The sequence below is a fragment of the Pseudochaenichthys georgianus genome, chromosome 8 (assembly GCF_902827115.2).
Source record: "Pseudochaenichthys georgianus chromosome 8, fPseGeo1.2, whole genome shotgun sequence".
Lineage (NCBI taxonomy): Eukaryota > Metazoa > Chordata > Actinopteri > Perciformes > Channichthyidae > Pseudochaenichthys > Pseudochaenichthys georgianus.
The window spans coordinates 31,654,014-31,668,337 of record NC_047510.2 but is presented as its reverse complement, the minus strand read 5'-3'; the positions used below and the strand labels follow the sequence as shown (position 1 = coordinate 31,668,337).

The following is a 14,324-nucleotide window of genomic DNA, read 5'->3' as shown; positions in this document are numbered from 1 at the left end:
GCTAGTTGTGGTGAAGGCATCTGACTTACTTGAACTGAAATGTCTACATGCATAGCAGAAGATGGCATCTTTTTTTACATGAATATTCCAGCCAATTACTGTTTTGAAACCATGAGCTGCAAACTGAGCGCCTTACCCCACTGTGCAGGCGAGTTGGGTACTTTTTTAAATATACCTGCAGGCTCTGTTTTGCAGAGGTCCTCTGGCACTTGCGGGCCGCCGAGGGGTGGCGGTGTTTGGGGCAACGAAGACGGCTGTGGCTGCTCCGCCTCTGTCCACGACAGTAAAGTAATGTCCCCATGATCTGAAGTGTTATTACCTGCAGTAGATGCAGTGTGTGCTGGCGATAAGGGCTGGTTGTTTTAACAATTTTCTGATCCATCACTGACTGCTGTGTCAGCACCTTGCAGATGATGAATGTGCAGCGGCACAGGTCACGCGCACCTGACATAACGTTACTTACCGTTTAAATTGATCAAATAAATGCAGCAGACAATGCTATTCAACCACAATTACAATGTATTTTATTTCAACTATATTATTATTATTATTACTACTATTGTTAGTAATAGTCGGCAAAATGTAATTTTTTTCACTTTTAATTTTTCAAATGAGGGTGCATAACGACTCAACTGAGGGTGCAATGCACCCTTATGCACCCCCGTAGAACCGGGCCTGGGAGGGGGAGTGGGCTATCAAGCCCTCAAACAGCGAGTCTGCAGCGATGCTGACTTGAGACCGGTCTCCACCTGACCGGAGTCACGCTGTGTGTGTCCGTCAGGAAACACGCTGTTTACAAGTAGTTCCAGCAAACATCCACTGATAAATTGCGATGTTAACAACCTCATGATAACCTCATATGTTTTTAACTTAGGATCATACCTGTGTTTAGTCTAGAAAAAGGTAACTGTGTGCATTTTATTATAAAGTTGTGTATATTTACAGACCGTTGCAAAAACTAAGAAGCTTATAAACATCAGCTTTAAAACTAAAGAGCTTTGAAACACAATGAAAGATGTTTGGAGTTTTATTTGAGTTATTAATTTAAACTTTTTGTCTAAGAGATGCTGATTTGAAACCGTTGTTACATACAGTTACGGCATTACCTGTTTCTGCCGGAGAGAGGGGAGGCCGTCCCAAAGCTTGCTGCTGTGTTTACTCCCTCCATCTGACAGGAGGGAGCCGCGTTGAGCTGCGAGTGTGGCTGCAGACGGAGTTCACTCCATCACGGAGGGGTAGGGTCGAGGGAGTGGTTTGGAATTGGGCCTCACTCAGGTTGCTTGGGACTTCCCCCCCCCCCCTCCGTCATAAGACTGATTTCCTTTTTGCCCGAACAACTTCAGGAAGATCAGCGTCTCCAGTCTACTCTGCAGTCATTTCAACTTTCTGACGGCGTTTACACAGCCATGCCGTCAGTAAACCGGCTGTATGTGTTTCTTTTGTTTGCCGTGGCTTCGACCTTCGCTTCTGCTGACAGTAAGTAGTCCGTGTTTATGTGAAATCTCGGGTAGTTTTTGAAGGATTTAATGGCTTAACTACAACAGGTAGTGGTTACCTGTAAGCACGCATGGACGTTTGTACATTGTTCTCGCACTTTCTGTCAACTGTTGGGATTTATGATGTGACCACTTGAGTTGAATTTGTTTTTCTTACCTATTCTTACACATAGTTAACAGGGTAATCCCCAGATTTACAAGGCTTCTGCCACTGAAATGTTTAAGCTTTAATTTTAATTGTCGTTTAATTCATTAATCTTATTAATTGAAAACAAAGAAGAAGAAATTCAGACATGCATGGGGAGGATATTTTAGAGAGACGGCAAGCGCATTTCGTGGCATCTGCAGGCAGTGGCAAGTCCTTCCGGCAGATGCCACAGAGGCCGCTACTCTGTGGTAGCTGTGGCAAGTACTTCCGGCATATGCCACAGATGCCACAATTTGCCGAGGCATCTGCCGCTGCTCAACGGGAGTTGCTACAAGATGCCAGAGTAGAGAAGGTTTACTGCAGCTGCCACTCGCCTTCCGTGGCAAATGCAGCTATTTAAACCCGTATTTATCGTGTAAAATGTCGCTGTTTAGGCATGACTTTATCGAACTGATCTGTACACAGGACTGATGTGCGATCTCTATTTTCAAAAAGATTATACATTATCATTTCTATTCAATTTTACTTGGAGCATGGTTTGCTAAAATAAACAAACGTGCTATATTTATGATGAAATATTGGCGAGTGAGGGTTGCAACGCCCTTGGCAATTGTCGCTTCTTGAGGGGAGTTTCCACTGCTTGCTATAAACCAGGTGTATGACTAGTAAAGACCATATACAGTCTATGGTAAAGACAAATAATTAACAAATAAATATCTGTATTGACACAGCAACGTGTACACTGGTGTTATTAGACTTGGCTACAGACTTAGGGCAGCTGTAACTGATTGCAGTTGCCACTGCTAGTGAGATGCTAAGTTTACTTTATAAATTAGGCAAAGGACTTATATTTGCCCCATGCCTTCAGCAGCAGCAGGCCATTCACTTTGATTTGATCCAGTTATGAAATGTCATCATTTCGACAATAAAGAAATGCTACATAAACGTTATCTTGCACGTTTTATCGAACCATCTCCGTTTCTAGCTTTCAATATATTTAAAAAGAGATCTCTCTCATCTGCGTGCGGGGGCGGGGCCTCACAGACATGCTGCTGTGCTGTGCACAGTTCTGCCGGTAATGAATATTAGGATACATTTTGTGAGGAAACTTTTCCACCAATAATTCCAATAAGTATTCCAACATGTATTCACTAAAGGTTTACCAAAGTAACTGTATTCGGATTAGTTGTTTATCAAATGTAACGCGAGCTGAATACAGTTAGGCTACTTGTTTTTTGTATTCTGATTACGTAACGCCGTTACATGTGTTCCATTACAACCCAACCCTGTGTACAGATCATCAGTCCTGTGTACAGATCAGTTCGATAAAGTCATGCCAAAACAGCGACATTTTACACGATAAATACGGGTTTAAATAGCAGCATTTGCCACGGAAGGCGAGTGGCAGCTACCAGGCATTTTGATCTGACTGCGGCCGCGCTGATATTATAACGCCAGAGAATTTCCACACCAGTGTATAAAACTCCCCCACTACTCTCATGGCCCGTCCACACAGCGGCGTGCGCTGAAGCTTGCCGGTGGGCGTGTCTCAAACTCGACCAACAACCAATCACATGAATCTCCCGCCCCTGACACACAAGCAGCGGTTTGATTGGCTAGAGCTTGTACTGGCATATGATTCGATTGGCTGACGCTTCTGCCGAGGCGTCAAAAGTTGAACATTGCTCAACTTTTGCAGCGAGCCACGCCAGCTACGCTCCGCGTCGCTTCCCACGATGCATTTCGGCTAAAAGTGACATCACCCCATTCAAAGTGAATGGTGAAGCGTCAACGCACGCCGCTGTGTGGACGGGCCGTTACGGCCCCTACACACGGCGGCGTGCGTTGCCGCTTGGCGGTGGGCGTGTCTTGAGTTTGGGGAATTAATGCGAGCAGCCCGACCAACAACCAATCACATGAATGTCCTGCCCGGACATACAAAGCAAAGCATTCATGCTACATCCATGCTGGCTAAATATACTGTCTATGCTTGCTAGCTGTCCATTCAAACGAAATACACTGGATATAAACTCCCCAAACAAGCGAAAACCTACCAGTTTCCCCCACTGTCTCTGCCACCTCCCCCCATGCCTGGCTCCTCCGGTTTGTATCCCTGTATGTTCCCTACCGCCACGATCATTTTCTCCTCCTTTTGTTGACATATGGGAAATAACTGCGGTCTGGCTCTCCCAACATACACCCGGTTTGATTGGCTACTGCTTGTACTGTCAGATTTACATACGAGGGATTTGATTGGCTGACGCCTCCGTCGAGGCGGCAAAAGTAGAACATTGCTCTACTTTTGCAGCGAGCACCTCGAGAGAAGCTACACTTTGCTCCCACAATGCAGTTCGGCGAATCGTGACGTCACCCTATTCAAAGTGAATGGGCAGAAGCGTTGAAGCGGCAACGCGCGCCGCCGTGTGTAGGGGCCGTTACTCTGGCATCTTGTGGCAACTCCCGTTGAGCAGCGGCAGATGCCTCGAGAAATTGTGGCCTCTGTGGCATATGCCGGAAGTACTTGCCACAGCTACCACAGAGTAGCGGCCTCTGTGGCATATGCCGGAAGGACTTGCCACTGCCTGCAGATGCCACGAAATGAGCCAGGCCCTATACTGATATTTAAGTGAATGTGACATGTAGCCTTGTGACCCCTTTGTAGGAAAAGCAATACACAGTGTTGATGCACCAATATACTATCATACAAGTAATATAGGCCAGCTCAACCCAAAAAATAAATATCAATATTAGTCAATTGTCAGATACTCAACATAGGACCTCATCTTCAACTGTATTGTTCTTTTTCAGCTGACATGACTGTTCTGTAGACATTTTGTTGTCTCAATAGGCACGCAATGACTCTAAATAATAATGATCACGCCACCAAACACACATTCAAACTAAAGCAACCAGCTGTTTGGAAAATGTGAGAAGTAGAAAATACAGGTATTTGAGTTCAACATGTAAGAAGTAGAAAGTACAGGTATTTGTATTCAACATGTAAGAAGTAGAAAGTACAGGTATTTGAGTTCAACATGTAAGAAGTAGAAAGTACAGGTATTTGAGTTCAACATGTAAGAAGTAGAAAGTACAGGTATTTGAGTTCAACATGTGAGAAGTAGAAAGTACAGGTATTTGTGTTCAACATGTGAGAAGTAGAAAGTACAGGTATTTGTGTTCAAACTGTAAGAAGTAGAAAGTACAGGTATTTGTGTTCAACATGTAAGAAGTAGAAAGTACAGGTATTTGGGTTCAAACTGTAAGAAGTAGAAAGTACAGGTATTTGGGTTCAAACTGTAAGAAGTAGAAAGTACAGGTATTTGTGTTCAACATGTAAGAAGTAGAAAGTACAGGTATTTGGGTTCAACATGTTAGAAGTAGAAAGTACAGGTATTTGTGTTCAAACTGTAAGAAGTAGAAAGTACAGGTATTTGTGTTCAACATGTAAGAAGTAGAAAGTACAGGTATTTGAGTTCAACATGTAAGAAGTAGAAAGTACAGGTATTTGAGTTCAACATGTAAGAAGTAGAAAGTACAGGTATTTGTGTTCAACATGTAAGAAGTAGAAAGTACAGGTATTTGAGTTCAACATGTAAGAAGTAGAAAGTACAGGTATTTGTGTTCAACATGTAAGAAGTAGAAAGTACAGGTATTTGTGTTCAACATGTAAGAAGTAGAAAGTACAGGTATTTGAGTTCAACATGTAAGAAGTAGAAAGTACAGGTATTTGAGTTCAACATGTAAGAAGTAGAAAGTACAGGTATTTGGGTTCAACATGTAAGAAGTAGAAAGTACAGGTATTTGGGTTCAACATGTAAGAAGTAGAAAGTACAGGTATTTGGGTTCAACATGTAAGAAGTAGAAAGTAAAAAGTCGTCAGAAAATAAGTAGTGGAGTAAAGTACTGATACCAGAAAGATGTACTTAAGTGCAGTAACGAAGTATTTGTACTCCACTACTTCCCACCTCTGCTACTCAGTGCTAATGTTGTGTGATTTCATCTCAGAGATGACAGCAGCCACGGTGTACTGGGACCCCGAACACAAGATGGTCCTGCTGAAGGAGGGGGTGCTGGAGACCGAGGGGGGTGCGTACGGGTATCTGAATGACACCCTGTCCACCTCAGGCTGGAGCATCTTGGAGATCCGTGCCGGGTACGGGAAGACCCCTGAAACCGATGAGATGACCTTCTTCCTGGCCGGCTACCTGGAGGGCTACCTGACGGCCCAGTGAGTCTCTATGTGCTGTCTTGTTGCCCTCTGTGGGGGAATTCTTAAGAGAAACTGATAAATGATTCATCATGGACAAAGTTTGTCTTTTGTTATATTTAATAAAGTAATAAAGAAAGTCAATAGACAAGAGAAATCGATCCCAAATGTAGGAACGGAGCTACTTCCGAGAAGTTCTGCACCCGAACACAGCTCACAGTCTCACTATATAGGAGAGAAAAGCCAACTGGTCCCACACTTAAAGTCCCTTAGGCATCATCTAAACATCCCCACCATCACACCATAAACCCCCCCCGTCCTTACCCCTTTGCATATCCCCCTTTTACACTTCCTTTTTCCCTCCAGAAATGTAGATCCTCAACATGTCTGAACACATGTTGTTAAACACATACAATGTAACAGTGTAAAAGGCAACCAGAGTATAAGACTATATGTTTTAAATGATTATATGATAATTTGACATTCTCCAAATAGAGACCTTTCAATCTACAACGTCTACTAATGCCGCTGAAACAGCTATTAATCCAGCATATTTGATGCAAGGTTGTACAAATATATTCAAAACGGATAGAACAAGTGGTGACTGGTCACATTTACAGATAAGATGCAGGGTTTAAGGCGTTTACAGTTTTTGTTATTTTGATTTCATTTATTTCACATTTTCTTCCTCCCCAGGCAGATGATGGACCACTACACCAACATGTATCCGCAGCTGATCCAAGACCCAAAGATCCTCGAGCCAGTTCAGAGTTTCATGTCGTGAGTTTGTTCTCTTTTCCTTTTGAAAAATCAAAACCGCAGCAAAACATACGGTTCACTTTCATCATATCCTCTTTTCAGTGGCCAGACATTTTAACTGACAACATGTTCATTTCAGTCACACAACTCACGTGTTTCTTAATATGTTTATTAGAAGCAGCATATAGTTTGAGTTTGGCGTCTAGGCTCGGGCCTCATCACTCCACAGATTTACAGAGAACATTGAGTGATGATTAGATAACTATCCCCCGAGCCTACAGGTGGAGCTGGGGTGGTGGTGGGGGGGGGGGGGGGGGCGAGCAGCAGCAACATGAAACACAGCAGCAGGAACATGAACGCAGCAATAGCAAGTGGACACAGCAGCAGGAACATGAACGTGGCAGCAGCAAGTGGACACAGAAGCAGCAGCACAGCGAGGAGGCAGAGGCAGGAAGACCTGGCAGCTTCAATAGAGCGGCATGTTTAGCAGAATGTGATTGGTTGGTTGTAAGAGGGACGAGGTGCGTCACGTGTTCATATATCATTGGTGCTCGAGTTTGGTGGTGTAGTATTTGATGGGAGTTCGTAACTGTTCCAAGGAGCTTAATTGTCCTTCGAGGTATCTGTGGCTACGGGCTAAAGGCAAACGTTTGCTCCGTTTATTACTCTGATATCCTAAAATTCAGACAGCCGATGACTAAAGTCCTTCATTTAGTTTCATATGTATTGCAAAACTAATCGTGCATGGGGAAAGTGTGGCTTGAAGACTGGATAAAAAGTCCATTTGGGTTAGCTTCTGGCTAGCATTAGCTCGTTTCTCCTGATAACCTAAAATGCAGACGTACGATGACTTCTGGTTTGTAAATCGCTGGGAAACATTTTGAATAATAGAAGTAGGCCTACACAACTTTTTTACTATTTCTCTTACGGCATTCGGCTTCTCTTGTCCAGAGTGGATGTATATGGTAAGCATTATTGGTTAGGAAGAGGAAAAACAGAAACAACATTATTGTGCTGAAACTTTTTAAGTTGCAGTGTTTAAAATATGAACCAAAGGGATTTTATTTCATTCATAGCATGATTCCAGTTTATTTACATGTTGGACTTCACGTCTTCAGAGTCTTTGACGTTGAGTGTTTGGGCATTAAGTAATTCTAATGAGCAATGACAACAGTTAATTGCAAACGTTGCTGTTGGGCGTGTAGGAATCAGGACTCGTGGACCAGAGAGCAGGTGAAACTGAACAAGAGCTCTGATCCTCTGTGGAGACACGCCGGCTTCCTCGTGGCTCAGATGGATGGACTGCAAGCAGGAGTCGCAGAATGGGCCAAGAAACGAGGGAAAAAGGTAGAAAAGCCACATAAGTATAACATTATCTTTTTGAAACTCTTGTTTAAACCGGCTCTCGAAGCAAACTTTTCGTCACATCCAAAAATATGCCACAACAAGAGTGAGACAAAGTGCATGCAATGTATAAACCAATAGGAAACATCAGGTTTGAAGTATATACATAACACATAGAAGTTCCCTGACAAAGCAGTCACCATGAAGGTATGAATATGAAGTTTATCTTCCGCTTTAAGATACTTATGTTTTAAAGCTTTAAATAGGGCTCTGCCAAGTTCTTATTTAAAATGAGGAACCTCCAATTCATACCAAACTTGTGATTCATTTATCACAGTTTGTTTCACTCTAAAAATGTAGAGACATGAGATTATATGTCTTGTGTTTGCTCTGTAGATAAAAAGAAGATGCATATTTTCCAAAAGTTAGTTATAATCCAACAAATGATACTACCGTTGGTTCCAAAAGTGTCTTGTTACTATCAATGAAACCGACAATATTGCTGGATAACAATTTAAAACATTGTTTGTATTGCGTCTACACCTCACATACTATTGTTTTATTGTGTTAAGCTACAATTTAAGTTAATTCATATATTTTTGATGACGCATAAACTTAAAAACGCAGCTTAGGAAGTGCAGATATGGAATGAAAATCTCCCGAATTCAGTGATTTAAGCCAGGGGTGTCAAACTCAAGGCCCGGGGGCCAAATCCGGCCCGCGACTTCATTTTATGTGGCCCCACAAGAGCTTGCAAAAAATATGATTTTATTATACGGTTACATGCTACTTTACAGAGGAACGTTGCCCATAAACTACATGTCCCACAATGCATCTGAAATTTGACTTTTCTCTCAGAATTTGACTTTTCTTTTTTTAAATATCACTTTTTTTTCAAAATGTCACTTTTCTTTTTTGATTTTGACTTTTTTTTAATGTGACTTTTCTTTTTAAATCATTTTGTGACCTTCTCACTGAAGAGACTTGCAATTATTTGCCCTAGACTTCTGCTTTCAGACGTAGTTAATTATGAAGGTATTACCCTATCCGATAATAATCCAATGCAGAGCAATAATGTAATATAATACATTATTTTATATATGTTAAATATTATATGTATTTTTATATAGTCTTAAAGTTACAACCGGCCCTTTGAGTGCAACCATAATGCGAATGTGGCCCGCGATGAAATTGAGTTTGACACCCCTGATTTAAGCGATGAACAGTTGTTTTGTAAGTGATACTATTGTGCGGGTGGCTTCTTACTATGGAAGCAGCACTACTAGTCATTTCCCTTCATCTGCTTGTTCCCATAGCCGCTGTCCCTGTTTGCGATCCAGTTCCTGAATGCGGTGGGGGACCTCCTGGATCTGATCCCAGCTCTGCACCGCGACTCCAACCCTCCGCTCAGGAACTACAAACTCCCAGGGATGGGACACTGCTCTGCTCTCATCAAGGTCAAAGGGCAAGACATACATGCCTGCTACATACTCTACGTTAGGCGTATGTAAATCAAAGAGTAGACGCAAGAGTCAAGCACACATTAATAGAATGGTATAAGGTGTTTTCATCAAAGCTCCTGTGTACAAAATAGTGTTGAGCAAATACATTATGTACCAGCTTTTGCAATCTCAATCTTTATTTATATAGCACATTTAAAACGACCTCAGTTGACCAAAGTGCTGTACAGGCAATAAATACAATATAAAAGAACACAAGTTGAATCCAAAAGGACGTCCATGCTGTATGTCAAACTTTAAATGGACAAATGTTGACCCTTGTAATGCAGCCTGATATTCAAAGATGCGAAGGGTTTGTTGTTATGAGCACAAGAGCTACAGCATAGCTGGCACTAAAACACACGAGTAAAATATATTGTGGGTTTCTTTGGAAACATAACAAAAGGGTCCATGTTGCAAAAGAGCTAAAAGACTTGTTTACCTCTGATCCCAAATCGGGTTTGGACGAAGTATAACCCTGAGGTGCAGTCGTGTGATCCACGTTGACACAAACACCAGTCGTTAGTGCTGACACAGGAATACCATATCGACTGTTGAGTCTAACTCCAGTTGGCTGTTTCTCTTCAGATGTTGCCTGGCTTTGAGAATCTCCTGTTTGCCCACTCCAGCTGGTACACTTACGCTGCCACAATGCGGATCTACAAACACTGGGATTTCCACATCACTGAGCCCCACACAGCCACTGGGAAACTGTCCTTCAGCAGCTACCCGGGTACGTAGGAACTCACCATAGCAAGAATTCCTCAAAGATAGCATCGGTGACATCGCATCCATTTGCAATCCAAGTTTTCCAGATTGTCAGAAAAGGTCATCTTTCTCTCCAGGTGTCCTCGTGTCTCTCGATGACTTCTACCTCCTGGGCAGTGGTCTGATGATAACCCAGACCAGCAACAATGTATTTAACTCCTCCCTGTTTGACTCGATCACTCCTAACAGCCTGTATGCATGGCAGAGGGTCAGGCTGGCTCACAGTTTGGCACACACCGGAGAGGAGTGGGCCAAGACCTTCTCCATGTACAACTCTGGTGAGTCCTAATGGGTATAAAGCACTAAAGGCAGTAACCCTGGGCTAAAGGCTACATTAGCATGGAATAAAACACAGGGTGTATCTGTATCTGCTTGCTTAGGCACCTACAACAACCAGTACATGGTGTTGGACAGGAGCAAGGTGAAGCTGGGCCGCAGTGTTGAAGACGGAGCTCTGACGGTGGTGGAGCAGATCCCCGGGCTGGTGGAGTATTCTGACCAATCACAGGCTCTGCGCAGAGGTACTGTAACATCAGATCTTTTTCCCCCCCGGTTTCTTCTGTAGTGTTTTTAATTTTTAAGACTTTCTCTTTGCCTCCATTTTCCACAGGTTACTGGCCCTCCTACAACGTTCCTTTCCACCAGAAGATCTACAAGATGAGTGGGTACGGAGAGATGTGGGAGGAGTACGGAGAAGACTTCTCGTACGATCTCTGTCCCAGAGCCAAGATCTTCCGCCGGGACCATGCTGATGTTAAAGACATGGACTCCTTGAAGCACATCATGAGGTCTAATGGTGTGTGGTTCGTTTTGTTTGGATATCACCATGGAGTGTATAAAACAAGTGGACGTTGTCACCGTTATGTCGCCTGTTTTTTACCAAATGTAACCCTATGGGACCAAATGTGGACTGGCTGTTGATCTGGACAGAAGGGAGGCCTGTCGGATACCGAGTCATGCTGTTGCTAGCTCCCTGGCTTGGTTAGCAAGGTGCATCCGTTATTATGTGAATGCTGGTTCAGTAGCATAAGATTGATCTTCAAATGTTATATCTTCTGCTACTTGTTATTGAATTTCTTCCGTTCATTCTTTGCCGTCTAGCTACTACAGGATATTTAACCGTATGGAGGCAACAGTTCTGCTCTAAATTCCATATTGAGCACATTTAATGTATGTTTTGCTCGTTTGCAGACTACAAGAAGGATCCATACTCTAAGGGGCATCCATGCAAGACCATCTGCTGCCGTGGCGACCTGAGTGCAAAGAATCCTTCACCAGACGGATGCTACGACACTAAGGTAGTGCCTGTCCCCACACTGATCTCACATGACACTGATGACGTATTGTGTAGGCCGACCTTGTAGGTAGCATTGCAAGGGCTCCCTCGACAAGAAGCAATGTGATTTCTTTGTGCAGAAAATAAGACATGGGGAAAATACACGTTATTTGATGATATCTACAAGCTAAAGGTCGGCATTATGACGTGTTAGCAACCCCCGTTTTAAAGACGCATAGAAGCAGTGTGGTATTTACTGATATATTTTATTTTGTACAACAAAACGTTAAAACCTCCAAAGCGTCGGTTAACCTCAGACCTTATTTCAGGTCTATAACCGATAACACGTTAAAACAAATATTGACTTGGAGACAAAGGAACCAAATATCCGGTTTTAGGACTCATTTCTGCACCAAATGCCTTTTATCTCAGATTCTCTCTGATGCCTGTGTTGTTGTTGGTCCAGGTGACAGATTTCCACATGGCTGGAGAGTTTGTTGCGGAGGCGGTGAACGGGCCGACGACAGAGGACGGACTCCCGCCGTTTGAATGGGATAAATTCAGCAGCATGAGCCACGAGGGTCTGCCGCAGTTCTACAACTTCACCTTCGTCAGGATGCGGCCTCTTATCTTCGAGCCATGAGGGGGGTGTGTGTGTGTGTGTGGAATTCAGTCTGTCTGATGCTTTCAGAGTAATTAATTGTGAGAGTCAGAATTGCGTCCGGCCGACAAATGCTTTCTTTATAAGGTTTTTGCATTTTCTTAGTAACAGTCATTTCCTTCCAACTGATGAAATCTCAAACTTCACACCAGATTTATAATCAGTATTTATATTATTTGTGGTACCTGCAGCCATTTGTGCCTTAAACACTGTTACTTGATGATTTTATAAATGGCAAAATCAATGCACTAAATCAGTGGTTATCTGGAACCCTTTATGAAATGCTTAAATGTCTGTGATGTGCCAACACCATCCTCAGGTTAAACTTTATGATTCTGATGTGTAACACTGCAAATCTGTTTCATGCCAACATTTGATGTGCTAATTGTTTATTAAAGTTGTACAGCACCGTCCTGTCTCTTGACTTGTGTAACAGTGACTCTTGGGTTGACTTTGTATTGCTGCTGTCAATAACAAGAAGTTAAGGAGAGTGTTGCAAAGCTCAACAGCTGTAATATCATTTAGAGCCACAAATATTAATACAGTTGCAAAAAAGTATGAACCCTTTGGAATGACCCGGATTTCTGCATAAGTTGGTCATAAAATGTGTTCTGATCTTCATCTGAGTCACAACAACAACAAACAGTCTGCTTAAACTAATACCATGTGTGCAGTGGCGTTTCTATATGTAGGCCTACATATAGAAACGCCACTGCACACATGTAATGTAGGCCTAGTTCCCGTTTCCTCCGGCATTCAGCTAATCAGGAAAGGTTTCGCTCAACACTCACTCACTCACTCAATCAGGCCCATTCCCGAACCTACACCCTACCCCTACACCCTATCCCTCCGTTTGCGCGTTCACGCGGAGGGCCTGTTCCAAAGCAACGAGTGTGGAGGGGGCAGGCCCGGTTCCAGAACAAAATGACTCGGGGTGCATCTGAGATTAGAGAGGGTGCAGTGGTAAAGTGCTATTTTTATAAGTGGGGAGTGTACCTAACACCCTCTATGGGGGTCCTCACCTCTTCTGGGGGGGGTCCGGGGGCATGCTCCCCCGGGGAGTTTTTTTTTTAAATATTGAAGTTAAAACCATCAATCTGGTGCACTTTGAGAGCAACATTAAGAGATCTATGTGCTCTTTGCTTGATTCATGCCTTCCCAGTCCCTTATCACGTAGCCTATAAGAGCATGGCGCCAGTTGTTGCAGCTAGTTGTGGTGAAGGCATCTGACTTACTTGAACTGAAATGTCTACATGCATAGCAGAAGATGGCATCTTTTTTTACATGAATATTCCAGCCAATTACTGTTTTGAAACCATGAGCTGCAAACTGAGCGCCTTACCCCACTGTGCAGGCGAGTTGGGTACTTTTTTTAAATATACCTGCAGGCTCTGTTTTGCAGAGGTCCTCTGGCACTTGCGGGCCGCCGAGGGGTGGCGGTGTTTGGGGCAACGAAGACGGCTGTGGCTGCTCCGCCTCTGTCCACGACAGTAAAGTAATGTCCCCATGATCTGAAGTGTTATTACCTGCAGTAGATGCAGTGTGTGCTGGCGATAAGGGCTGGTTGTTTTAACAATTTTCTGATCCATCACTGACTGCTGTGTCAGCACCTTGCAGATGATGAATGTGCAGCGGCACAGGTCACGCGCACCTGACATAACGTTACTTACCGTTTAAATTGATCAAATAAATGCAGCAGACAATGCTATTCAACCACAATTACAATGTATTTTATTTCAACTATATTATTATTATTATTACTACTATTGTTAGTAATAGTCGGCAAAATGTAATTTTTTTCACTTTTAATTTTTCAAATGAGGGTGCATAACGACTCAACTGAGGGTGCAATGCACCCTTATGCACCCCCGTAGAACCGGGCCTGGGAGGGGGAGTGGGCTATCAAGCCCTCAAACAGCGAGTCTGCAGCGATGCTGACTTGAGACCGGTCTCCACCTGACCGGAGTCACGCTGTGTGTGTCCGTCAGGAAACACGCTGTTTACAAGTAGTTCCAGCAAACATCCACTGATAAATTGCGATGTTAACAACCTCATGATAACCTCATATGTTTTTAACTTAGGATCATACCTGTGTTTAGTCTAGAAAAAGGTAACTGTGTGCATTTTATTATAAAGTTGTGTATATTTACAGACCGTTGCAAAAAC

At 43.1% G+C, this 14,324-nt stretch overlaps 1 protein-coding gene across 1 annotated transcript; it reads left to right on the top strand.

Annotated features, from left to right (window-relative positions):
- The first annotated feature begins 1,221 nt into the window (after positions 1 to 1,221).
- On the top strand, positions 1,222 to 12,569 carry LOC139432887 (phospholipase B-like 1). The gene is made up of 11 exons (XM_071204103.1): positions 1,222 to 1,476; positions 5,650 to 5,872; positions 6,548 to 6,631; positions 7,816 to 7,957; positions 9,271 to 9,411; positions 10,042 to 10,186; positions 10,299 to 10,499; positions 10,602 to 10,742; positions 10,832 to 11,017; positions 11,413 to 11,519; positions 11,964 to 12,569. Exons 1-11 carry the CDS (start codon positions 1,407 to 1,409, stop codon positions 12,138 to 12,140), a joined length of 1,617 nt encoding a protein of 538 aa, XP_071060204.1. The 5' UTR covers positions 1,222 to 1,406; the 3' UTR covers positions 12,141 to 12,569.
- Positions 12,570 to 14,324: the final 1,755 nt, after the last annotated feature.

Bases quoted from the DNA above. Each gene is read 5' to 3' on its own strand.
- LOC139432887 (XM_071204103.1), top strand. From the start codon at position 1,407: ATGCCGTCAGTAAACCGGCTGTATGTGTTTCTTTTGTTTGCCGTGGCT. The intron at 1,477-5,649 runs GTAAGTAGTCCG...ATTTCATCTCAG, and splicing joins GACCTTCGCTTCTGCTGACA to AGATGACAGCAGCCACGGTG. The intron at 5,873-6,547 runs GTGAGTCTCTAT...CTTCCTCCCCAG, and splicing joins GAGGGCTACCTGACGGCCCA to GCAGATGATGGACCACTACA.